This window comes from Coregonus lavaretus (genome assembly GCF_964263955.1).
Source record: "Coregonus lavaretus genome assembly, chromosome: 24".
In the NCBI taxonomy this organism is placed as follows: domain Eukaryota; kingdom Metazoa; phylum Chordata; class Actinopteri; order Salmoniformes; family Salmonidae; genus Coregonus; species Coregonus lavaretus.
In genome coordinates this window covers 20805338-20832541 of record NC_140011.1, presented here as the reverse complement: position 1 = coordinate 20832541, position 27204 = coordinate 20805338, and the positions used below count along the sequence as shown (strand labels likewise).

General features: G+C 45.1%; 1 protein-coding gene across 1 annotated transcript in view; it reads right to left on the bottom strand.

Annotated features, from left to right (window-relative positions):
- The window catches only part of LOC311099428 (ankyrin-1-like), a gene marked incomplete at both ends in the record, with an annotated part of 99601 nt that overhangs the window by 13162 nt on the left and 59235 nt on the right, over positions 1-27204 (bottom strand). Inside the window, 21 exons of the mRNA XM_084140116.1 lie at positions 10736-10855; positions 12062-12190; positions 12351-12579; positions 12858-12954; positions 13948-14152; positions 18571-18782; positions 18994-19148; positions 19367-19591; positions 20007-20119; positions 20221-20284; positions 20423-20546; positions 21636-21656; positions 21845-21917; positions 22074-22166; positions 22390-22488; positions 22753-22851; positions 23173-23271; positions 23567-23764; positions 23930-24028; positions 24323-24421; positions 24624-24821. Of these exons, the coding sequence (XP_083996242.1) occupies positions 10736-10855; positions 12062-12190; positions 12351-12579; positions 12858-12954; positions 13948-14152; positions 18571-18782; positions 18994-19148; positions 19367-19591; positions 20007-20119; positions 20221-20284; positions 20423-20546; positions 21636-21656; positions 21845-21917; positions 22074-22166; positions 22390-22488; positions 22753-22851; positions 23173-23271; positions 23567-23764; positions 23930-24028; positions 24323-24421; positions 24624-24821 (2751 nt within the window). The remainder of the gene's footprint in view (positions 1-10735; positions 10856-12061; positions 12191-12350; positions 12580-12857; positions 12955-13947; positions 14153-18570; positions 18783-18993; positions 19149-19366; positions 19592-20006; positions 20120-20220; positions 20285-20422; positions 20547-21635; positions 21657-21844; positions 21918-22073; positions 22167-22389; positions 22489-22752; positions 22852-23172; positions 23272-23566; positions 23765-23929; positions 24029-24322; positions 24422-24623; positions 24822-27204) is intronic.

The window sequence follows — 27204 nt, the reverse complement described above, 5'->3', positions numbered from 1 at the left end:
TGCACTAAAGGCAAAATGGGAGCAACAGAAATTAGAGCACAAGGAAAGACAAGATGAGCGTGCAGCCAAAGAACAAGAACAAGAACGGGCAGCCAGACTAGAACAAGAACAAGAAGAACATGCGCATGCCATTCGATTGAAAGAGATGGCGCTGGAAGCGCGACAAAGGGAGATAGATCTGGAAGTACTTCGAATCCAGTCAGAGTTTGATCTTGGTCAGAACAGCCGACTTGTACCGCCTTTCAACAAAAAGGAGGTGGATGTATATTTTACTCTGTTTGAGCGGATTGCCACATCCTTAAAATGGCCACGAGATATTTGGTCACTGCTCCTCCAAAGTGTTCTTGTGGGAAAAGCTCAGAAAGTGTATGCCGCTTTACCTCTTGACCAGAGTTCAGATTATGACACTGTTAAAGCTGCTATCTTCGGGCTTACGAGTTGGTCCCAGAGGCATACAGACAACAGTTCCGTAAATTACGAAAGAAAGAATCACAAAGCCATGTTGAGTTCCTGAGTTGACCTCTCATTTGAAAACCCCAAAGGTGAGCGAGTTTGTAGGAGCACTGAAGGAAGAGAGGGTTCCTACAGTTGACACTTCGATGTCTAGGAAGCAGCTGATTGCTGTACAGAGTAAAGATGTTTCCCTCTCCCCTCTTTATGCTGAGATGCGTCCAGAGTAGTATGATGAAATTCGTGTGGGTTACTTTGACAGAGATGGTGTTCTGATGAGGAAAACAAAACAATTGGCCCAGTGTATCTCAAATTGTCGTTCCAGTTACACTTTGACGACAGATACTGAGGTTGGCTCACAATGGTAGTATGGCAGGCCATCTTGGGGTCAACAAGACGTACGACCGTATCTTGCGAAACTTCTCATGGCCTGGTCTGAAACAGGATGGTGTGTTTTACTGTAAATCCTGTCGCGTTAGCCAGTGGACGGGTAAACCGAACCAAGCTGTACCAGTTGCACCTTTGCAGCCTATTCCTGCTTTTGATGAACCTTTCAGCAGGGTTCTGGTGGACTGTGTAGGTCCTTTGCCCAAAGCCAAGAGTGGTAACCAATTTCTCTTAACCATCATGTGTGCTGCCACTCATTTCCCTGAGGCCATTCCACTGAGGAAAATCACAGCTCCAAGTATTGTTAAGGCCATGGTGAAATTATTTTCAATGTTTGGACTTCCGTAGGTAGTCAAAGGCCTTCCAGCAAGTGCTACAACAGTTGAGTGTAACCCATTGCCCCTCTAGTGCCTACCAACCAGAGTCTCAAGGTGCTCTTGAGAGATTTCATCAGACTTTTTATTTTTATTTTTTATTTTTTATTTCACCTTTTATTTAACCAGCTAAGCCAGTTGAGAACAAGTTCTCATTTACAACTGCGACCTGGCCAAGATAAAGCAAAGCAGTGCGATAAAAACAACAACAACACAGAGCTACATATGGAATAAACAAAAACGTACAGTCAATAACACAATAGAAAATAGAAAATCTATATACAGTGTGTGCAAATGTAGTAAGTTATGGAGGTAAGGCAATAAATAGGCCATAGTGCAAAATAATTACAATTTAGTATTAACACTGGAATGATAGATGTGCAGAAGATGATGTGCAAATAGAGATACTGGGGTGCAAATTAGCAAAATAAAAAACAATGTAAATAACAATATGGGGATGAGGTAGTTGGGTGGGCTAATTACAGATGGGCTGTGTACAGGTACAGTGATCGGTAAGCTGCTCTGACAACTGATGCATAAGGTTAATGAGGGAGATAAGTGTCTCCAGCTTCAGAGATTTTTGTAGTTCGTTCCAGTCATTTGCAGCAGAGAACTGGAAGGAATGGCGGCCAAAGGAGGTGTTGGCTTTGGGGATGACCAGTGAGATATACCTGCTGGAGCGCATACTACGGGTGGGTGTTGCTATGGTGACCAATGAGCTAAGATAAGGCAGGGATTTGCCTAGAAGTGATTTATAGATGACCTGGAGCCAGTGGGTTTGGCGACGAATATGTTGTGAGGGCCAGCCAACAAGAGCGTACAGGTCACAATGGTGGGTAGTATATGGGGCTTTGGTGACAAAACGGATGGCACTGTGATAGACTACATCCAATTTGCTGAGTAGAGTGTTGGAAGCTATTTTGTAAATGACATCGCCGAAGTCAAGGATCGATAGGATAGTCAGTTTTACGAGGGCATGTTTAGCAGCATGAGTGAAGGAAGCTTTGTTGCGAAACAGGAAGCCGATTCTAGATTTAACTTTGCATTGGAGATGCTTAATGTGAGTCTGAAAGGAGAGTTTACGTTCTAACCAGACACCTAGGTATTTGTTGTTGTCCACATATTCTAAGTCAGACTCCCCGAGAGTAGTGATTCTAGTCGGGCGGGCGGGTGCAAGCAGTGTTCGATTGAAGAGCATGCATTTAGTTTTACTAGCGTTTAAGAGCAGTTGGAGGCCACGGAAGGAGTGTTGTATGGCATTGAAGCTTGTTTGGAAGTTTGTTAACACAGTGTCCAATGAAGGGCCAGATGTATACAAAATGGTGTCGTCTGCGTAGAGGTGGATCTGAGAGTCACAAGCAGCAAGAGCGACATCATTGATATACACAGAGAATAGAGTCGGCCCGAGAATTGAACCCTGTGGCATCCCCATAGAGACTGCCAGAGGTCCAGACAACAGGTCCTCTGATTTGACACATTGAACTCTATCTGAAAAGTAGTTGGTGAACCAGGCGAGGCAGTGAGTTGAGAAACCAAGGTTATTTAGTCTGCCAATAAGAATGTGGTGATTGACAGAGTCAAAAGCCTTGGCTAGGTTGATGAAGACGGCTGCACAGTACTGTCTTTTATCAATCGCGGTTAATATATCGTTTAGGACCTTGAGCGTGGCTGAGGTGCACCCATGACCAGCTCGGAAACCAGATTGCATAGCGAAGGTACGGTGGGATTCAAAGTGGTTGGTGATCTGTTTGTTAACTTGGCTTTCAAATACTTTTGAAAGGCAGGGTAGGATGGATATAGGTCTGTAACAGTTTGGATCTAGAGTGTCACCCCCTTTGAAGAGGGGGATGACCACGGCAGCTTTCCAATCTCTGGGGATCTCAGACGATACGAAAGAGAGGTTGAACAGGCTAGTAATAGGGGTTACGACAATTTCGGCGGCTAATTTTAGAAAGAAAGGGTCCAGATTGTCTAGCCCAGCTGATTTGAAGGGGTCCAGATTTTGCAGCTCTTTCAGGACATCAGCTATCTGAATTTGGGTGAAGGAGAAGCGGGGGGGGGGGGGAGTGGGCATGGGCATGTTGCAGCAGGATACCCGGGCCAGGTCAATTAGAAAGGCCTGCTCGCTGAAGTGTTTTAGGGAGCGTTTGACAGTGATGAGGGGTGGTCATTTGACCGCAGACCCATTACGGGACAGGCAATGAGGCAGTGATCGCTGAGATCCTGGTTGAAGACAGCGGAGGTGTATTTAGAGGGTAAATTAGTCAGGATGATATCTATGAGGGTGCCCATGTTTACGGATTTAGGGTTGTACCTGGTAGGTTCCTTGATAATTTGTGTGAGATTGAGGGCATCTAGTTTAGATTGTAGGACGGCCGGGGTGTTAAGCATATCCCAGTTTAGGTCACCAAGCAGTACGAACTCTGAGGATAGATGGGGGGCAAGCAATTCACATATGGTGTCCAGGGCACAACTGGGGGCTGAGGGGGGTCTGTAGCAAGCAGCAACAGTGAAATACTTATTTCTGGAAAGGTGGATTTTTAGAAGTAGAAGCTCAAACTGTTTGCGCACAGACCTGGATAGTATGATAGAGCTCTGCAAGCTATCTCTACAGTAGATTGCAACTCCGCCCCCTTTGGCAGTTCTATCTAGACGGAAAATGTTGTAGTTCGGGATGAAAATTTTCGAATTTTTGGTGGACTTCCTAAGCCAGGATTCAGACACTGCTAGAACATCAGGGTTGGCAGAGTGTGCTAACGCAGTGAATAACTCAAACTTGGGGAGGAGGCTTCTGATGTTAACATGCAAGAAACCAAGGCTTTTACGGTTACAGAAGTCAACAAATGATAGCGCCTGGGGAGTAGAAGTGATACTGGGGGCTACAGGGCCTGGGTTAACCTCTACATCACCAGAGGAACAGAGGAGGAATAGAATAAGTATACGGCAAAAGGATTTAAGAACTGGTCTTCTAGTGCGTTGGGTACAGAGAATAAACAGGGTAGATTTCCGGGCGTTGTAGAATAGATTCAGGGCATTATGTACAGACAAGGATATGGAAGGATATGAGTACAGTGGAGGTACACCTAAGAATTGGGTAACGATGAAAGAGATAGCATCACTGGAGGTACCGATTGAGCCGATCTCCGCGTGTATGGGGGGTGGGACAAAGAAGCTATCTGAGGCAGGTTGAGCAGGACTGGGGGCTTTACAGTGAAATAGTACAATAACAACTAACCCAAACAGCAATAGGCTAGGCATATTGACATGGGAGAGAGGCATAACGCAATCACAGGTGTTATTCGAGAGGGCTAAGACAACAACTGGTAATGGCGACGAAAGTTTGGGCTGAGGCTAAACAGGATGGGGTACCGTGTAAAGGAACAGTCCAGCTGGCATCAGATGTGTAGCTGAGTGATCATAAGGTCCAGTGAACAGCAATAGGTAAGTCCGGGAGCAGTTCGTAGGCTGCTACAGCACAGGCGAGCAGGAGGCATGGCTGTTGATTGCGCGTGCTAGTGGGCCGGTGCTAGCAGATGGATCTTTGTGGTCGTCGCAACGGGAAGCCTGTTGAAACCTCATCAGACGATTACGTCGGCAGACCAGTCGTGATGGATCGGCGGGGCTCCATGTCGACACTAGGAGGTTCCGTCCGGTTGACAGAGAGGTGGATAGCTGGGAGATGGGCCTGGCTCGAGGCTAGCTCAAGGCTAACTGGTGCTAGCTTTGGGACAAGTGGTGATTAGCCAACAACAACATCCATTCGGAAGTCTATGTTGAGCGCTTACTGCTTTGAGTTTGCGAAAGACTGGGATGAAGAGGTCCCTCTTGTGCTATTTGCAGCTCGGGAGGTTGTAGTCCCGTATAGCTCAGTTGGTAAAGCATGGCGCTTGCAACGCCAGGGTTGTGGGTTCGATTCCCACGGGGGACCAGTATGAAAAAATGTATGCACTCACTAACTGTAAGTCGCTCTGGATAAGAGCGTCTGCTAAATGACTAAAAATGTTCAGGAATCTCTTTGTTTTAGTCCTAATGAACTCGTGCTTGGACATCATGTCAGAGGTCCTTTGAGTTTGCTGAGAGAGGGTTGTTGCAGGGTGACACGTTAGTGTGGGTGACCAAGTCCTGGTTTTGTTGCCTGTTCTGGGGTCACCGTTGCAAGCTCACTTTTCAGGCCCTTACCTCATAGTGAAAAAAATTGGTAATCTGGATTACATCATCGCCACACAGGAGAGCAGGTATGGTGTGTCATGTCAACATGTTGAAACCATACTTCACCCGCCATGATCGGGCGGTGAAGTCGGGGGAAACCGGTAGTTATGTTCTGCCTGTGGCCACTGCTGTCACCGTTGACTATTGTCTTCCTCAAGAGTACGAAGAAAGCCCAATACACACTATGCCGATTGGACGGTTGAGTAACTCAGAGAATCTAGAAAACCTTTGTCTTTTTGGCACACTCTTCTCTGGAGGAAAAAGGCGACATTGTTGCACTACTGTTGGAATATCAGTGTTTATTCTCAGATGTGTCAACTCAGACAAATGTACTAGAGCATGACATTGACTTTGGGGACTTTGGGGGCCCCAATCAAACAAATTAAACTGAGGAAAAAAATGAGAGGAAAGTTCCTACAGACTTTGCAGGAGTTTTCTCTTGAAATTAGACATGTCCGTGGTAAGGACAAGTTGGTTGCTGATTGTCTCTCAAGGGTGGGCAGTCAATACGTTTTGTGCTTTGGGTTTAGCCAGTGTGTTGCCCTGGCTCACAATTTACTTTGACTGTACGTTTTTCTCTGTTGGAGATGAGTATTGTTTTGGTTGTGCTCATTCCAGGGGGATGAGAGTTTTAGAAACATACTTTATTTTACCCCTGTTTCTCAAAACGTGTGCGTTTTAGGCAACTATAGAGGGGAAAAAAAGAGAGAGAAAAACTATAACAAAATTATAAAACAGTACCAGTCAAAAGTTTGGACACACATACTCATTCAAGGGTTTTTCTTTATTTTTACTATTTTTTACATTGTAGAATAATAGTGAAGACATCAAAACTATGAAATAACACATATGGAATCATGTAGTAACTAAAAAAGTGTTAAACAAATCAAAATATATTTTATATTTTAGATTCTTCAAATAGCCACCCTTTGCCTTGATGACAGCTTTGCACACTATCGGCATTCAATCAACCAGCTTCACCCGGAATGCTTTTCCAATGGTCTTGAAGGAGTTCCCACATATGCTGAGCACTTGTTGGCTGCTTTTCCTTCACTCTGCCGTCCAACTCACCCCAAACCATCTCAATTGGGTTGAGTTCGGGGGATTGTGGAGGACAGGTCATCTGATACAGCACTCCACCACTCTCCTTCTTGGTAAAATAGCCCTTACACAGCCTGGAGGTGTGTTAGGTCATTGTCCTGTTGAAAAACAAATGATAGTCCAACTAAGCCCAAACCAGATGGGATGGCGTATCTCTGCAGAATGCTGTGGTAGCCATGCTGGTTAAGTGTGCCTTGAATCTAAATAAATCCCCCAAAAAAGCACCCCCACACCATAACACCTTCTCCTCCATGCTTTACGGTGGGAACTACACATGCATTAATCAGTTCACCCACACCACGTCTCACAAAGACATGGCGGTTAGAACCAAAAATCTCAAATTTGGACTCCAGACCAAAGGACACATTTCCACCGGTATAATGTCCATTGCTCATGTTTCTTGGCCCAAGCAAGTCTCTTCTTATTGGTGTCCTGTAGTAGTGGTTTCTTTGCAACAATTCGACCATGAAGGCCTGATTCACACAGTCTCCTCTGAACAGTTGATGTTGATATGTGTCTGTTACTTGAACTCTGTGAAGCATTTATTTGGGCTGCAATTTCTGAGGCTGGTAACTCTAATGAACGTATCCTCTGCATCAGAGGTAACTCTGGGTCTTATTTTCCTGTGGCAGTCCTCATGAGAGCCAGTTTCATCATAGCGCTTGATGATTTTTGAGACTGCACTTGAAGAAACTTTCAAAGTTCTTGAAATTTTCCGGATTGACTAACCTTCATGTCTTAAAGTAATGATGGACTGTCATTTCTCTTTGCTTATTTGAGCTGTTCTTGCCATAATATGGACTTAGTCTTTAACCAAGTAGGGCTATCTTCTGTATACCCCCCCTACCTTGTCACGACACAACTGATTGGCTCAAACACTGTCACGATCGTTTACGGACGAGAAGGACCAAGGCGCAGCGTGATATGCATTCATATTTATTTACGTACTGAACACACGACAAAATAACAAGGTAGACAAATAACATACCTTACACGGAACAAGATCCCACAACTAACAGGTGCCAAAAGGCTGCCTAAGTATTGTCCCCAATCAGAGACAACGAGCAACAGCTGCCTCTGATTGGGAACCACACAGGCCAACATAGATCTATAAATACTAGATCTAACCATAGACAATAAACATAGCACAACACGACACAGAAAATAAACACCCTGACTCAACAAATATGAGTCCTAGAGTCAGGGCGTGACAGTACCCCCCCCCCCCCCCCCCCCCCCCCAAAGGTGCGGACTCCGACCGCGCCACATAAACATAACAGGGTAGGGGCAGGGTGGGCATTCCGCCCTGGCTCCGGGCGTGACCACCACCTACTCTCCACCTCCCTGTTGCGCCCCTGGTCTGGTCTGGACCTCGGCGCGCTGCTTCCCCTCTCCTTCCTCCCACGACGTACCAAGCCCTGTCTGGACCCTGGTGTGGGAGACCCCGAACCTGGAGAGGGGCTGACGTCTGGGTCTGGACTGGAACCGCTGACTGGAGCTGGACCCGACGACGGTGGATCGAACTGCTCTGGCTCCGGAGTGGAGCCGCTGACCGGAGCTGGATCAAGCACCGGTGGAGCGGACTACTCTGGCTCCGGAGTGGAGCGGCTGACCGGAGCTGGACTGGACCCTGGTGAAGCGGATTGCTCTGGCTCCGGAGTGGATCCGCTGACCGGAGTAGGACTGGACCCCGGTGGAGCGGATTGCTCTGGCTCCGGAGTGGAGCAGCTGACCGGTGCCGGACCAGGCTCCGGTGGGACAGGCACGGGCCGTGCCGTACTGGGAACACACACCACTGGCCTTGTGCAGGGAGCAGGAACGGGCCGGACCGGGCTGAAGACGCGCACCACTGGTTTGGTGCGGGGAGCAGGAACGGGCCGTACCGGACTGGCGACGCGCACCACTGGCTTGGTGCGAGGGGCAGGAACAGGCCGGACCGGGCTGGCGACGCGCACCACTGGTTTGGTGCGAGGGACAGGAACAGGCCGGACCGGGCTGGCGACGCGCACCACTGGCTTGGTGCGAGGGTCAGGAACAGGCCGGACCGGGCTGGCGACGCGCACCACTGGTTTGGTGCGAGGGACAGGAACAGGCCGGACCGGGCTGGCGACGCGCACCACTGGCTTGGTGCGAGGGGCAGGAACAGGCCGGACCGGGCTGGCGACGCGCACCACTGGCTTGGTGCGAGGGGCAGGAACAGGCCGGACCGGGCTGGCGACACACACCACTTGCTTGGTGCGAGGAGCGGGACTGGGTTCCCTTATAAACCCCCGCTCCTTCTGCTGCCTAACCAGCTCCTCTCGCCGTGCCTCTACACTCTCCTTCTCCCTTATAGCCTCCTGTAGCTCCTCCCTCTGACCAAGTAACTCCTGCTCCCTCTGGACCAATAGCCCCCGTAACCTGGTGGCCTCCTCTCCTAACCTGCAGATTCGCCCTGTCGCTGCCTCCTGCTGCCTCGTCGTCCACACCGTGTGCCCCCCCCCCAAAAAATGTCTTGGGGTTGCCTCTCGGGTCTCCGTCGTCGGCACTGTTGGCGCCGTTTCTCCTCTCCTACCTGGGCATCCTCATTCATCGCCCTCCGGTAACAGACGGCCTCCTCCTCCGTGATTCTCCCCCAACCGAGGAGGACATCTTCTAACGTAACCTCCTGTTTAATTCATTTGAGTAACACAACATGCCTACCACTTTGAAGATATTTTTTGTGTGAAACAAACAAGAAATAAGACAAAAAAACTGAACTTGAGCGTGCATAACTGACACCTTGGTGTCACCTCGTTAGTCAGTATGTGTTTCACCTGTGCTGGTTGCCATCTCGTTAGTGGGAAGGTATTTCACCTGTGTTGGCCCTGGTGCTATTTAAGAGAAGCTGGCCCAGTGCTCCAGTGGTCTTGATAGATGCGGAGGGTTAACACCTTTAGTTGGCTCGCCCTATTTTGAGTTCTAGACAAACAATCCTTTGTCTGATCTTCCCTGTTTTTGTTTTGCTCACCTTTTTGGTTTGATTCCTGTTTTTGAGTTTGTTGTGGGTTTTTATTTTGGTTGCCTCTTCTTCAGTGGTGGAAAAAGTACACAATTGTCATACTTGAGTAAAAGTAAAGATACCTTAATAGAAAATGACTCAAGTAAAATTGAAAGTCACCCAGTAAAATACTACTTCAGTAAAAGTCTAAAATAATTTGTTTTAAATATACTTTATCAAAGGTAAATGTAATTGCTAAAATATACTTAAGTATCAATTGTAATAATAAAAGTACACATAATTTCAAATTACTTATATTAAGCAAACCAGACGGCACCATTTTCGTGTTTTTTTTAATTTACGGATAGCCAGGGGCACACCAACACTCAAACATAATTTACAAACAAATCACTTGTGTTTAGTAAGTCCGCCAGATCAGAGGCAGTAGAGATGACCAGGGATGTTCTCTTGATAAGTGTGTGAATTGGACCATTTTCCTGTCCTGCTAAGCATTAAAAATGTAACGAGTACTTTTGGGTGTCAGAGAAAATCTATGGAGTAAATACATTTTCTTTAGGAATGTAGTGAAGTAAAAGTAAAAGTTGTCAAAAATATAAATAGTAAAGTAAAGTACAGATACCCCCAAAAACGACTTAAGTAAAAATAGTTTGAAGTACTTCACACCACTGCACTTCTTGGGCAAATTTTGTGGCCGCTCATGGTGGGTGTCTTTTAGGTTCCAGTTGTTGTTGATAGTTAACTTTCAGTGGACACCCCATGAGTGTCTTTCAGAACCCCTCTTAAAACCCCACCCGTTTTGTTTTTGTTGGTCAGTGACTCTTTGTTACTTCCCCCTTCTGTTTGTTAGTTCCCCGTTCTGTTTGAGCTACATTTTTGTTTTTTTAGCTGGGGATTGTAAAATGTCTTACATGTGAAACGCAAATGTGATTTTCACGTGAATGTTTTCCACATGTGAAAATGCAATTCCACATGTGAAAGTGAGATTTTGTGAAACTGCATATCTGATTGTCACATGAATGTTTTTAACATGTGAAACCGCAAATTTCACATGTAAAACTGCAATTCACATGTGAGGTGAAACATGTTATTCTCCTCACATGTGAAAAGGTGGTGTTAACATGTGAACTCTAAATTTAATACATGTAAAAATATGGTTTCACTACATGGGACTTATGAATGTGAGAGAGTGGGTTGGAGTGTGTGTTTGTGTGTGTTTGCATTCATGAGTGTGTACCTTGACACAGGGTGGCATGGTGATGTTGAGGTTACAAAGCACGTGCTGTGCATCCTCATACTTGGTAGACTTCCGCAGGAAAGAAAGGAACCCAGAGGCTTCCTTATTGCTGTCTCTGACCTGATAGACACAGAGAGAGAGAAAGAGAGCGCGAGAGAGGAGATTCAAGAGAAAGAGAGAAAGACAGCCGAAAAAGAGGAACAGGAAGACCAGAAGAGGTGGACTCGAAGAAGAGAGACGAGAGAATGACAGAGGTAAGAAGAGGTAAGCAGAACAGATATGAAGGATAAAGAGAAGGATGGGCAAAAGGATAGGGTGAAATTTAATGAAAAAGAGAGCGAGGGAAGAAGAACAGAGCAAAGGGAGAATTAGACAACCTGCAGTGTGGTGGTCTGTCCAGCAGAAACACAGAGGGAAGAGATGGAAGCAGTCCATAGGCAGGCGAGAGAGAGAGAGAGATTTACCTGCACATTTACCTGGGCATCTGTCAGATCAGACAGTAACAGAGTGACCGTGAGAGAGAGAAAGAGAGACAGTGAGACAGACATACAGACAGGCAGGCCACAAGATTGGCAGGCAGGCAAGAAGGTGAAAGCGTTAAAGGAGGTGCACACAGTTACAGCTATGTAGAGAGTCGGCAGGTACACCACAATGGAGAATACTTCACAAGGCACTCGTCTGAGACTGACTAAGACAGAAGCGCACGTCACACACACTCAAAGCCACACAGACAGACAGAAAACACAAACAGATATGGGTAGACAAACAGACAGACATATGGGTAGACAGACAAGATGTATAGACAGACACGCACAGACAGATAGACAGGTGGTCTGTGAAAGAGAAGTGTTGGTTGGAACTCAGGTATGCACACACAGGTAAACAAGGATAGAAAGATAGACTGAAAATATATAAAAAAATTGCAAGATTTGAAACAGATGGAGATGGAGTGATAGAGATGGGAGAAGATACACAACAATTGTAATTAACATATATAAAAGGTAAAGCGATAGATGTACAGACAGATGGACACACAGACATGTCTGAAAGACAATGACAGACACACTGACATATATCAGAAACACTGATAGTCAGTCAGACACATAGACATGTAGACTGGATCGAAAGACCAACCGACTGTCGACTGACCGACTGTCAATTAAAATGCAAAACCTGCCTGAATAACATTTAAAATTCACCAACAGACAGTTTGACATGTCCTGGAAGGAACAAAACAGACTGACTGACAGACAGACATTTCAATTCAATCGACTGAATCCCAATTCCTGTGCAAAAATAGAGATAGACAATGAGTGGGAGACAGACCTTGACAGAGACGGGCAGTCTGTTATCTCTGAAGGCTTGGAAGCTGAAGCTGCGTGTTTGCTGAGTGGCCTTCCTCACAGGCACCAGGTTCCCAGAGCACTCCAGGTGCAGCGGCATGCCCTCCATCACCTGAGGGAGGCGATGGAGAGTCAGGAGAAAAAAATCCTCCATTGACTTCCATGGATTATTCACACAAATGTCTGAGTTATGTGAACATATTTAAAGACAGTAGAACCTACTGACATACACACTAAACCCCTCACCCCTGACCCCTGACCCCCCTGCTGACCTCTATATCCCTGCTCCGGGCCACCTCGCTGAAGTTCTCGTGCAGCTCCAGGGTTTTGTCCATCTTGTCGTCGGTCATGCAGTAGCAGCGAAGGCGGCCCTCGCGTGCCTCGTTCATTTTGGCGAATATTACAAACTTGGCCATGTAGGGCACGGCCATCAACTCCCGGTACAGCAGGTTAGCGAAGGTCACCACCTCGGCTGTGCGCGGGCAGTCTGCCAGCCAGAACCTGGGGAGAGGACGAGAGGAGAGGAGGAGAGATGACGCACAGAGAAGGGTGAGGGATAGTCAATAGAGATGGTGGCTGTTTTGTGTGTGTGCATCTGTTTTATGTGTTGAAGTGTACAGTTAATGGATTAAAGGCTGTAGCATAGTGTAAGCAGATTGAACTCAATATGGTTTGGCACAGGATGATGTTGTAAATGGCTATTATGCACAGGTGTATACTGGTGTTCTTCTTCATACATTTTGTATAACATCTAAAGGAGGGTGTGAATTAGGACTCACCTTGCAGAGACGTTGGTTGTGAAGTTGGCGCAGTTGTTGGTGTACATCAGCTTGGTGGTGCCAGTGATGTCCTCCCACTGGGCAGGTGCTGTTCCACCTGGGAGACAAAGGACTGTTTCATCTCTCTTTTTATACACCTCCACTTTCTCAATCTCTCTCTTTCCCCTCAGAGGCCTGTTACTTTCCCCAACTCTCTTTCATAAAAGATTGTCTGGGCTCGTGATGCTATCGCCCCGTAGCACTCACTTCGGTCATCATGAAGTGCTTTGAGAGGCTAGTTAAGGACCATATCACCTCCACCTTACCCGACACCCTAGACCCTCTACAATTTGCATACTGCCCCAACAGATCCACAGATGATGAATCGCCATTGCACTACACACCATGGTATTCCACTTGGGCAAGAAGAATACCTATGTGAGAATCAGTGTTGGGGAGTAGTGAACTCCATGTAGTTCAACTAGTAATGTAACTACATTTTGCAGTAGTTTAGTGGTAGTTGAACTAAATTCAAGTCTAGGTAGTGTTTTCAGTAGTTAATAACTTTTTTTACCATGTAACTTACTACTGGAACTACACACTACTTTTTTGCTAAAATAAAATATGGGTGAAGTAGGCAATCATTTCCTTTCTTTTTCGGTATCAGACCTGCCTAATTCTCACTTGAAACATAATTGTTGTGTTTAATAGGCTAAATTACACACAGTGGCTGATTTACCATTAGGCAGAAGAGGCAGTTGCCTCAGGACTCACATCATCAAGGGGCCTCGTGAGCTGGGCATAATTAAAAAAAGAATAATACTAGTAATAATTTCTCTGCTTGAGCCCCCCCCCCCCCCCCCCCCCCTGTGCTCCGGTCTAGGCCGGTGAGGGTATGGAACAACACCTCCACACGGGGTCCCCCCAGGGGTGTGTGATTAGCCCCCTCCTGTACTACCAGTTTACCCATGACTGTGTGGAGCTTTCTGTTGGTCAGCACAAGTTCTGTCCCCATCACCCCTGTCCTAAAACTCACTTCTGTTGACAATCAATGCTATTGGCCATGAACCAGATGTTAAGGGCATAAAGTAAACTCCATGCTGGACCATACCAATGACACTGCAGAGGAGGCGCAGGCTGGTGGTGTCCCCCTCCCCAGCGTCACGTGGACTCTCCCTCCAAGAGGGGGGCAGAGGGATGCGTAATCCGATTGGCCGGTGGAACTTGCGTCGTCGTGGCTCGACGGTGACCACTGGGCTGAAGGTCGCTTGGTTACCAAGCTGTTGAGTCAGCAGCTCGTCTGGGATAGGCTGAGCCTGAAGAGGGAGAGGAAAGACGGGAGATGAGAAAGAGTGAGAGAAAAGAGAAAGGGACAGCGAGAAGAAAGGACAAGTGATGTATTAAAAGGGGAGACAAAAATAAGAACAATAACATAGGGTAAAAATATAACAGAAAACACTTCAAACTTTCTGTCTCACATTACTCGCCCTCTGGAGCATAGTCAACAAACTAGTTTTAAGACAAACTCACACATATTATTACAACGTAATACATAGGCCTACCTGAACATACATCTAACCGATGGATAAAAATCATACATGTAAAACCAAGCGTCATGCACATTTGAATATCAGTTCATTTAGCTCAGGGAACTGAAGTGTGATGAAAGGCTGGATAAAGGAAAAACTAAAAAGACAATGAACCAAAGCAAACACATTCATACATGCAAAAATTCAATATCACAAATACAGTACACAAAACATCTAAAGCAAAGGACAACAGACACACACAAAACATTTGAATTAAGAGATATGGGACAAATGGACGCAGTAATAAGTAAAACAACACAATCTTTGGTCATGGAAAAATAAAAGGAATCCAGCACTCCTGAGTGCCAGTTTCTATGTGTATGCTGTAGTCAGTTTTATGCATTAGCCAGCTCCATTGTTTTTTTGTAAAAAAAAATTTTAGGGGAAGATCAGCTTTAATATTGCAGATAGATTGTAACTTCCATCAATGTAATTGTCTGCATCACTTCCAATCCCCCATAAGATTTTTTTCTCTCACATATATATATATATATATATATATATACAGTGGGGAGAACAAGTATTTGATACACTGCCGATTTTGCAGGTTTTCCTACTTACAAAGCATGTAGAGGTCTGTAATTTTTATCATAGGTACACGTCAACTGTGAGAGACGGAATCTAAAACAAAAATCCAGAAAATCACATTGTATGATTTTTAAGTAATTAATTTGCATTTTATTGCATGACATAAGTATTTGATACATCAGAAAAGCAGAACTTAATATTTGGTACAGAAACCTTTGTTTGCAATTACAGAGATCATACGTTTCCTGTAGGTCTTGACCAGGTTTGCACACACTGCAGCAGGGATTTTGCCCCACTCCTCCATACAGACCTTCTCCAGATCCTTCAGTTTCGGGGCTGTCTCTGGGCAATACGGACTTTCAGCTCCCTCCAAATATTTTCTATTCGGTTCAAGTCTGGAGACTGGCTAGGCCACTCCAGGACCTTGAAATGCTTCTTACGGAGCCACTCCTTAGTTGCCCTGGCTGTGTGTTTCGGGTCGTTGTCATGCTGGAAGACCCAGCCATGACCCATCTTCAATGCTCTTACTGAGGGAAGGAGGTTGTTGGCCAAGATCCCGCGATACATGGCCCCATCCATCCTCCCCTCAATACGGTGCAGTCGTCCTGTTCCCTTTGCAGAAAAGCATCCCCAAAGAATGATGTTTCCACCTCCATGCTTCACGGTTGGGATGGTGTTCTTGGGGTTGTACTCATCCTTCTTCTTCCTCCAAACATGGCGAGTGGAGTTTAGACCTATATTTTTGTCTCATCAGACCACATGACCTTCTCCCATTCCTCCTCTGGATCATCCAGATGGTCATTGGCAAACTTCAGATGGGCCTGGACATGCGCTGGCTTGAGCAGGGGGACCTTGCGTGTGCTGCAGGATTTTAATCCAAGATGGCGTAGTGTGTTACTAATGGTTTTCTTTGAGACTGTGGTCCCAGCTCTCTTCAGGTCATTGACCAGGTCCTGCCGTGTAGTCCTGGGCTGATCCCTCACCTTCCTCATGATCATTGATGCCCCACGAGGTGAGATCTTGCATGGAGCCCCAGACCGAGGGTGATTGACCGTCATCTTGACCTTCTTCAATTTTCTAATAATTGCGCCAACAGTTGTTGCCTTCTCACCAAGCTGCTTGCCTATTGTCCTGAAAGCCCATCCCAGCCTTGTGCAGGTCTACAATTTTATCCCTGATGTCCTTACACAGCTTCTGGTCTTGGCCATTGTGGAGAGGTTGGAGTCTGTTTGATTGAGTGTGTGGACAGGTGTCTTTTATACAGGTAACGAGTTCAAACAGGTGCAGTTAATACAGGTAATGAGTGGAGAACAGGAGGGCTTCTTAAAGAAAAACTAACAGGTCTGTGAAAGCCGGAATTCTTACTGGTTGGTAGGTGATCAAATATGTATGTCATGCAATAAAATGCAAATTAATTACTTAAAAATCATACAATGTGATTTTCTGGATTTTTGTTTTAGATTCCGTCTCTCACAGTTGAAGTGTACCTATGATAAAAATTACAGACCTCTACATGCTTTGTAAGTAGGAAAACCTGCAAAATCGGCAGTGTATCAAATACTTGTTCTCCCCACTGTGTATATATATATATATATATATATATATATATATATACATATACATATCCTTTTTAAAAATATATTTCCCTTTATTACTTTCCAACCCCACCACCCCTTCCCTAATTGGAGTAAACTAGTAAACAACAATGCTTAGGCCTCTACTTCCAGCTTATACATACTATATACATTTTATGGACACAGTCAATTTTAAAATAATTATATTTTGTTTGTTTTTACTCATGAACTTCCTCTACCCTCAACCGCTCCGATCATTTTCATGATGTCCATCCGGTTTGCTTCTATATGCCATATCTTTCTAACTGTACTCTTTCACAAAAGCTCTCAACCTATAACCTACATACTTATTATGGACACAGTATGCTTTACATTAGTTATCTTGTTGTTATTAGTTGTTGTTAGTTGTTATTAGTCCCAACGTTCAGCTCCATTCAACCCCGCCCATCTATCTCTTAACACCATCCATATTGCATTTCTATTTGCCATATATTTTTCAACTGTACTGTGATGTTTTACAAAAGTTCTGAACCCTTCTATTCTCATTGTTTCTACAGATTGTAAATTGAAAATAAACATTTTTGCTAAAAGTATTATTATATTATTGATCGATTGACTATGACTTTTCAGATCACCCAGTAGGGTTAGCTCCAGGTAAATATTGCAATCCTTTAGCCATTCCTGGAGCTGTGTCCAAAAACAAGCTACAAATGGACAGTACCAAAACTAATGATTCTGTCTCTTCGCAGCATAATCTGCAGAGCTGGGAAGATTGTTTCCCCCATATAAATAACATTCTATTGGTAGCAAGAATTTTTATAACAATTTAAATTGAAAAATTATACGTTTTGAATCCGGCGTCATTTTGCACATCAGTTCATAAACACTATGCCATGGAATCGATACGTCAAAAATCTCTTCCCAACTATTTTGCAATTTATATGGGATGGCTGTCAATCCTTTGGTTCTTAAATTAAACTGGTATAATTTTTATTTATCACAATTTTCTTTAACCAATTATGTTCTTTAATGCAGGGCCGACAGACAAGTTCCTTACTTTTTCCCCCTTCCACTTTCCTCTTACATTTTTGCGGTAATGCTGAAATTATTTGGTTGTAATTTTGGGTAGAGCAGATATTTCCATACGTTTTTGTTAGCTGCATGTGCGACATAACTCCACCAGTCCTACCTATGATATCATTTACGAAGATTATACCTTTTTTTTATTGCAATTTATTTTTATCAATTATTATATTTGAGTTTAACCACAATATTTGTTGCATTATTAGTTCTGTCGTTTCCAGAGGATTGAATTGAAATTGCAACCAACTTTCTATGGCTTGTTTTTTTTTCTAATAGTGATATTTGGGAGATTATTTCCTTTTCAAATAACTGAAAGTGAGAGGTTGTAATCTGAATAAAGGGAAAAAGGCCATTCTTGAACATTGGGTGAGACAATCTTACTAATTTGGTAAAGAACCTGTTCGGATTTAAGTATAACTTTTGTATGACTGAAGCTTTTAGTTATAGGTCTAATGCTTTAATATTTAATAATTTCTGTCCTCCGAATTCATATTCATTATATAAATAGGCCAGTTTAATTTTGTCTGGCTTGCCGTTCCAAATAAAATGGAATATTTTTCTCTCATATAATTTCAAAAACTGTTCGCTAGACGTAGGCAAGACCATAAGCAAATAGGTAAACTGGGATAATACTAAAGAGTTATTTAGGGTGATCTTTCCACAAATTGACAGGTATTTACCTTTCCAGCGCCATTGTTGCTGTGGTGCCAACCTTGCTTGTTTGGTAGGGCAGACAGCACTGATTGAGTAAGCTGAACAGAGCAGCTACCTGATAAGATGTCCCACTCAATCAAAGTTGACTGAATACAGCCCTAGGTCTTTGGAAGAGCAGTGCAGAAAGCATGACATAGCCTATTCACTCCTAGGGAGCCAGCATGCCTTTCTATTCACATAACCCAGTAGGGAAGGTAAGGTATCTCTCGGCATGTATCTCTTCCTCGTCCTTCTCCTCTTCCTCACCTGCAGCCCCAGTCGAACTTTCTTGGTGACCGCTGTCTCAGGGAAGATGGCTTGGACATGAGGGACCAGCATGCTGGCCAGCTGACCGCCCTCTGGGCCAATCAGGTCGCTCTCCTGCTGGACGCGGGACACCACAGCGAAGTAGAGGGGGAAGTCAGTGGAGATGATGCGGCGGATTCTCTTCTTCTCCAAGTCCTCGTGACTCTCCAGGTCTGAGGGAGGAGAGGGGCGGCAGAGAGAATGGGGCTTGGATTATGTTAATGGTTTCACATATGTTATTGTGTGTATAACATTGCTGTTACAGTAAAATGATATACTGTTGCTTACATACGAGGCCCATATGAATGGACCTGTCCTTAGACATAACAGTACATAAAGATGGCTCTACTGTAGAGAGGTGATATTTATCATTGTTTCACTGACCTTCATCCATGCCATTCAAAATGGTCTCCAGCACCTCGTCGCCATAGCGATTGCGATGCTCCTTCCATACAGAGCCGTTCTCACTGCGCAGAACAACCAGCTCCCGGTCCCCTCGACCCAGAGAAGCGAAATGGGGAATCTCCACTATCACTGGCCTATAGAGATATTAGCGCTCTACATCAGAATACTAAACATGCTATTACTATTGGAATCTATTATGATTACTGTACGATTGCTCCTACACTGTTACAATCACTACTATCACTGTCCACTGGGTAATAAGAGAAATACAAGGTCCTCACTGCCCAATCAAATACAGGTTGACAAACAAGCAGACATACAGAGATGCAGACACACACACGTACGCACTCACCCGAGGAACTGCATACTGGAGGGCCCCAGGGAGATGATACGACTGGCCAGGCCCTCTCCCTCTACCAACGGGGGTGGGGTGGTGAGTTTCTGGGGTTTGACCAGACGACAGGTGATGCGGGTGGGGGCAGCACAGGTCCGCGGGGGGATGATGACACGCAGCCCGTGGTGTCTGCTGCCACGCATGGAGCCCCCTCGGGCATCTACCATGAAACTGACCAGGAACCTGACCAACAACCAATGAGAACCACCATTAATTATTGAGAGAAGAACTATCCAACCGTATTTCATTCAAGTTCATTCTGATCAAATTAAATCATAAACGGTCATAATGACCTTGTAAAAGGAATGTAATCACACTGAATGGAAGAAATATGAAATAAACTGCCGATTCATTATGCTTGTAATGTGTTGGTATTGTGTATAATAGGGTGTGCAGGTCTTGTGCAACCCTGTTCCTGGAGAGCTACCGTCCTGTAGGTTTTCACCCCAACCCTAATCTAACACAACTGATTCTAATAATTAGCTGGTTAGGAAGCTGAACCAGGTTAGTTACAACTGAGGTTGGAGCGAAAACCTACAGGAGGGTAGCTCTCCAGGAACAGGGTTGGAGACCCCTGTTATAGAGGGAGTAAACTGACCCTGTGTGTATGGGGCTGGCCACTGGGCTGACATTGTCGGAGGTCTCTGTAGCAGGACTGCTGGGGATCAGAGAGTCCTCATCATACTCCTTAGGCAAGGGGACAGGGGTGTGCTGTTGAGACAGAGGGAGAGGGAGAAAGAGAGAGCACAATCTAATCATCAGCATTAACAATTGCATTTGATGAGATAAATGAATAAATCCTTTAACATTACCCCCTCAAGCAGGACAGTTTCAGGGGACACGCACGGGATTCTGGGAATAGCAGGAGAGTAGGGCCTACACCCCAAAAAGAAAGAGAAAAAGGTGAGTTGGCCAAAGAGTAATGTGGTGGAAAATAATTTACCTCACATTATCCTCAGATGACTGGACTCTGACGCACAAAGTGTTCATTTCGACCCTGGCGCTGTCACTTACGTGGTGCCCAGGCCACCCTCAAAGTCTCTCAGGGTCTTCTTAGGGGACAGGAAATCATCATCCTGGTCCTTGAGGTCGTCAAGCTTCAGGTAGCGAGCGCCATCCATCCCCAGCAACTCATCACCTGCAGAGCACAGAGAGACGTCAGAGAAACAAAAACCAAAGGTGCAGAAAGAGAGAGAGAAGAGAGAGAAATTACTTGATAGGTCTAGACCAGGGGTGTCAAACTCATTCCATGGAGGGCCTAGTGTCTGCTGGTTTTAGTTTTTTCCTTTCAATTAAGACCTAGGCAACCAGGTGAGGAGAGTTCCTTACCAATCAGTGACCTTAATTCATCAATCAAGTCCAAGGGAGGAGTGAAAACCCGCAGACAATCAGCCCTCCGTGGAATGAGTTTGTCTAGACTGTTACATGTGCCAAAATACCACTCCCCACTGCCGCCCACCATCCTAGTATTACCATATATAGTAACATCACCAAGCTATTTCAGATCGGAATAGAGTCAAACCGACAACAACCACAGCCAATGGAGACCAATGGAAAAAACAATACGATTGACAACACAGAATAGAACACACACTGCATGGTACACAGCATGGCACCCGGTTACAGCTTTAGTGAGCATGCCCGTTAGAGATTTCTGTATGGGAGAGAATGCCTTTGTTACTGAAAAAGGTTATTATAACTACGAGCAGTTATATATGGGTATACACAGTCACTATGTTCATGCTGATCCTTGAGTGCTTCTCAGCTGGAGTTGTATCTGTGTAATTAGTCTGTTGATCAATTAAGCACTGCAGGACTGGATCCCTCAGTGACAGAATGGTGTTTGTTCTATTTTTCTCTTGTTATATTTCTACTTTCTAAATTCTGATGTAGTCATGTCAATGATGAATCCATGGACAGGTGTTGTTAACACTGGTAAAGGAAAATATCATGACCACATCACATGCGAATGAAACGCTGACATTGTCGTTACATTGAGCATAGACGAAGAGAGAGAGAGAGAGAGAGATAGGAAAGGGAAATAGAGAGAAAAAGAGAAAGATAGCTAGGGGGTGGAGGTAGAGAAGAGGATAGCAGGAAAAAGTTTTGACAGAGAGACGGTTATGAAGAGAGATTGATAGGGATTAGAGAATGAGAAAGTTCTTGCAATGGAGGCACATACGAGCCACCGAACGACCGGACAAAGCAGAGATAAGGACAGTCCTACCTAATGTTAGCGCTGCAACACCTACAAATCAAATGGAAAAAGGCATTGTTTAGGCTAGTCATTTAGGTTCAGAGATAGACTTCAGTCCTCTGCCATGACACTGAACCTGGGCTGACTATCACAACCAAAACACAAGACACGCAGAAGTACTATTTTTGACAGAAATCTTACACGCAAACAAGGGACGTGTCTTGAGTGCCCCAACCTACCCTCATCCTCTGAAACATCCAATATCTCATCTACTGTCTCAGGGAAACTCATCCGATGTTTCTCTGTGGTGATCTGTGAAAAACGTCAAGAAAAGGAGAGAGAAATTAATGATATCAACTGACATGCTCAGATATGTAATTCCAGTCAACATGTTTCTGTACTGTAGCTCAGAGTTTCACACCACACACAAATACACTAGTAACCATGTGAATTAGAAGTGCTGCTTACCACGGAAACGGCCTCATCGGTGACCAATTTCAGCACATCAATGACAGAGATGTAACCCAGTCGTTTGGCAATACCCAGAGGAGAGGTCCCATTCTACCACAGAGAACAGAGACAGATAGGAGATACACAGATCAGACACCAGACGAAGGCTGTAAATGTGAGCATGATGGAAGAAATTAGTAGAGGAAAGCAAATAAGGGAAAAAGATGAAGAAGTGAAGAGAAGATAAGAAAAGAGAATAGAGTAAGGGAAGAGCAGATCTACAGGAGAAGGGTGTATATGAGGGATGAGGAAAGAGGAGGAAGGATGTGCTTACGGTGGTGATCTCGTTGGGCAGGGCTCCGTGTTTGAGCAGCAGGGTGACTATGTCAGTATGACCCTGCTGGGCAGCCTGGTGCAGGGGAGTGTAGCCCACCTATAGAGGGGGTGGAGAGAGGGGGAGCAGAGAGAGAGAGAGAGAGAGAGAGAGAGAGAGAGAGAGAAAGGGTGTTAAATTCAATGCAATCCTCTTACCAAGACTGCTGACATTGACATGCCATTATTCAACAGAAATTCCATGTCCAATCTAATGTAATGGGAGTGATGTGACAGCAGCCTGAAGGTGGTAGTGACGTGAGACAGGGCAGAGCCACACTAATAGAGGCCACGTGTAAGGAGGAGTGTAGCAGCAGCTTCTCACTCTGGTCTTGCAGTTCACATGAGCCTGCTGCTGCAGGAGGAATTTCACCATCTTGATGTTGCCATAGTGACAGGCCACATGAAGCGCTGTGTAGCCCATCTAAAAGAGAGATGGCGAGAGAGAGGGGGGGACCTTAGTGAGGGTTGGCTGTGTTTCAGTGGCCTCATTATTGCCTCATTATAAACAGCTTGGTTGCTCTGATATACCTTGAACAGTCCTGCCAGTAAAATATTATTGGAATTTGAGAGAGTGTGCATAATGTATGAAAGTATTGGAAATGGCATGCCATCATAGCATGTGGTGCATTATGCTGCTTATACTGAACCCCACTCTACTGAATATAAGAAAAAGTGTACATTACACTATATATTGTACACTGTGTTACGAGGTTTGTGGTTGATTTCATGCAGCATGTCTTACCCGTGAGGCTGCGTAGACTGATGCCCCCTGTTTGACCAGGGTGTCTGCTATCCCCACGTGACCTTCCTGGGCCACCAGGTGCAGAGGGGTCAGTCCATTCTGAGAGACACAGGGGGAACAGGAGGAATACAGTAGGCTGCTGGTCAGTCTGTTCACTAACCAGCTCTGAGTCAGTCTGAGTCACAGTGCACCATCAAATCTCTACCACAATATGCATGCCATACTAGAAGGTAATTACAGTAACCGCTTTGACCCAGTGATCGAAACATCATGCCCTGTGGCCTTCAACACTTTATCTTACCATGAGTCCATCAAACCCTGTACAACTTCGCTAGCTATCCCTGAAAGCTTGCCTCAAACCCTCCTCTGAGCTCAGATATGTACAGTCCAGTACCTTGTTCCCGAGGTTGACATTGGCCTGTTTGGAGATGAGAAGGGCCACCATGTCTGGCTGGCCCTCCTGGGAGGCCAGGTGGAGGGGCGTGACCCCCTGGAGGGACTCAGCGTTGGCCAAGGCTCCATACTGCAGCAGGCAGCCAGCCGCCTCCATCTGGTTCTGCTTGGCTGCAATGTGCAGGGGAGTGTAGCCGTTCTATAGACAGACACAGGGAGTCAGCAGGGTTGGGGTAATACACTGGATCATCAATTGGTGGGTCGTATTCATCATACTGTACAGTAGTTACCAATGAACCTGAAAGGGGGGATATACTAGTACTGCTATGTGTGAGTGGTGTGTGTGTTACATCGTTCCTCTTACCCGGGCAGTGCTGTGTGCATTGCCTCCCTTGCTGACCAGCAGCTTGACCACGTCCAGGTTGTTGTGATGGACGGCCACGTGTAGAGGAGTCAGGCCGTTCTGCTTGGACACACATACACACACTTACTGTCACTAGCTATCTAAACAACAGAATATCAGTCTGCCTTTGTGGGCGCATGTTTAAATGAGAAATAATGTCTAAAATGGTGGAACACGCTGATTCCTTTTGGGCTGTGATAAATGACGGTCAGTACATAGAATATGGGGTTTATTTGTTAGTTGGGTCACAGGAAAGTTCCATAAGCTTTAGGTGGGTCACAGCACTGAGAAGTATGCTTAACACTGCTAAAAAGCACAGGACAGTCCGTGCTGTGTTGCTGTGTGTTTCTATACCTTTCCAGCCGCATTGGGGTTGGCTCCTCTCTCCAGCAGCAGCTCGACCACGTCCACTTTGCCGTACTTACAGGCAACATGGAGAGGAGTGAATCCTTTCTGCTTGGACACACAAACACAGATTCAGCATGAGCAGAATAACTAAAAGAGGTAAGGTGTGAAGGGATTAGGAGTGAGAGGTATGAGCTTGAGAGAAAAATGGGGTTAGAGGGAGAGAGATAGAAAGAGAGAGAGGGTGAGGGAAAGAGAGAGAGAAAGAGAGAAAGAGAGAAAAAGAAAAGTCAGTAAATTAAAGGAGAACCTTTGTCATCTTGGTTTGTTGGGCCGACCCATCCAGGAGGATGCGGGTGGTGTGGGCGTGTCCCTCACGGGCGGCGATGTGTAAGGGGGTGTGGCCAGCGGTGGTAGCCGAATCAGGATTGGCCTTGTGCTCCAGGAGCAGCTTGACCAGCTCCTTATGTCCCATCCGGGCCGCACAGTGCAGAGGGGTCTGGTCATCCTAGAGAGAGAGAGAGAGAGATGGAGAGAGAGAGTGAGGAGAAACAGAGGTTGGAATGATATACGTGTAAGCAATTGTATTTAGCTAGCAGTAACATTAAGGTATTTGTGCAATGTATGCTGTTGTAAAGATAGTAACTGAAGAAAATAAAATATATACAGTACCAGTCAAAAGTTTGGACACCTACTCATTCAAGGGTTTTTCTTTATTTTTACTATTTTCTACATAATAGTGAAGACATCAAAACTATGAAATAACACATATGGAATTATGAAGTAACCAAAAAAGTGTTAAACAAATCCAAATATATTTTATATTTTAGATTCTTCAAAGTAGTCACGCTTGGCCTTGATGACAGCTTTGCACACTCTTGGCATTCCCTCAACCAGCTTCACCTGGAATTCTGTTCCAACAGTCTTGAAGGAGTTCCCACATATGCAGAGCCCTTGTTGGCTGCTTTTCCTTCACTCTGCGGTCCAACTCATCCCAAACCATCTCAATTGGGTTGAGGTTGGGTGATTGTGGAGGCCAGGTCATCTGATGCAGCACTACATCACTCTCCTTCTTGGTCAAATAGCCCTTACACAGCCTGGAGGTGTGTTGGGTCATTGTCCTGTTGAAAAACAAATGATAGTCCCACTAAGCCCAAACCAGATAGGATGGCGTATCTCTGCAGAATGCTGAGGTAGCCATGCTGGTTAAGTGTGCCTTGAATTCTAAATAAATCACAGACCGTGTCACCAGCAAAGCACCCCCACACCATCACATCTCCTCCTCCATGTTTCACGGTGGGAACCACACCATAAAGAGATCATCCGTTCACCTACTCTGCATCTCATTGGAACCAAAAATCTCAAATTTGGATTCATCAGACCAAAGAACAGATTTCCACCGGTCTAATGTCCATTAGTCGTGTTTCTTGCCCCAACAAGTATCTTCTTATTGGTGTCCTGTAGTAGTGGTTTCTTTGCAGTAATTCGACCATGAAGGCCTGTTTCACACAGTCTCCTCTGAAAGTTGATGTTGAGATGTGTCTGTTACATGAACTCTGTGAAGCATTTATTTGGGCTGCAATTTCTGAGGCTGGTAACTCTAATGAACTTATCCTCTGCAGCAGAGGTAACTCTGGGTCTAACTTTCCTGTGAAGGTCCTCATGAGAGCCAGTTTCATCATAGCGCTTGATGGTTTTTGCGACTGCGCTTGAAGAATCTTTCAAAGTTCTTGAAATCTTCAGTATTGACTGACCTTCATGTCTTAAAGTAATGATGGACTGTCGTTTCGCTTTGCTTATTTGAGCTGTTCTTGCTATAATATGGACTTGGTCTTTTACCAAATAGGGCTATCTTCTGTATACCACCCCTACCTTGTCAAACACAACTGATTGGCTCAAATGCATTAAGAAGGAAATACATTCCACAAATTAACTTTTAACAAGACACACCTGTTAATTGAAATGCATTCCAGGTGACTACCTCATGAAGCTGGTTGAGAGAATGCCAAGAGTGTGCAAAGCTATCATCAAGGCAAAGGGTGGCTACTTTGAAGAATCTAAAATCTAAAATATATTTTGATTTGTTTAACACTTATTTGTTTACTACATGATTCCATATGTGTTATTTCATAGTTTGGATGTCTTCACTATTATTCTACAATGTAGAAAATAGTAAAAATAAAGAAAAACCCTGGAATGAGTAGGTGTCTCCAAACATTTGACTGGTACTGTGTATATGTGCCAGGGGCGCAACTTTCACATTCAGCATTTCTGTCCCCCCCAGTTCTATCATTGGAATGTGATACAAAACGAGGCAACGGTGTGCTCTAAGACCATGCGGACGCCTCCGAGCTGTCGGGTAGGCTGTTTGGAGTGTTTATCCGAATGGATAATTGTAAAAAATATATTATTATATTATTTTGTCCCCCCCACTTCTAAAACCATAGTTGTGCCCCTGATATGTGCCATGTGTTGGTGGTTTTGAATGTGTATGTCACGCCCTGACCTGGAGAGACTGTTATTCTCTAGGTAGTTAAACTCTAGGTTTTGTATTTCTATGTTTGGCCGGGTGTGGTTCCCAATCAGAGGCAGCTGTCACTCGTTGTCTCTGATTGGGGATCATACTTAGGCAGCCAGTTTTCCTGCCTGGGTTGTGGGATCTTGTTTGTGTTCCTGTTAGGCTTGTATGTGTATAGCCCTTTGGTCTTCATGTTACGTTGTTTCTTGTTTTGTTGTATGTTTATTGAGGTAATAAACATGTACGCTTTTCACGCTGCACCTTGGTCCGACCCGTCTCTCAACGATCGTGACAGTGTATTCCAACCAGGTCAGAGTTTGTAGCAAAACATTATGAATGCTCATAGATGTGTATGGCTGCATGACAGTGTGTA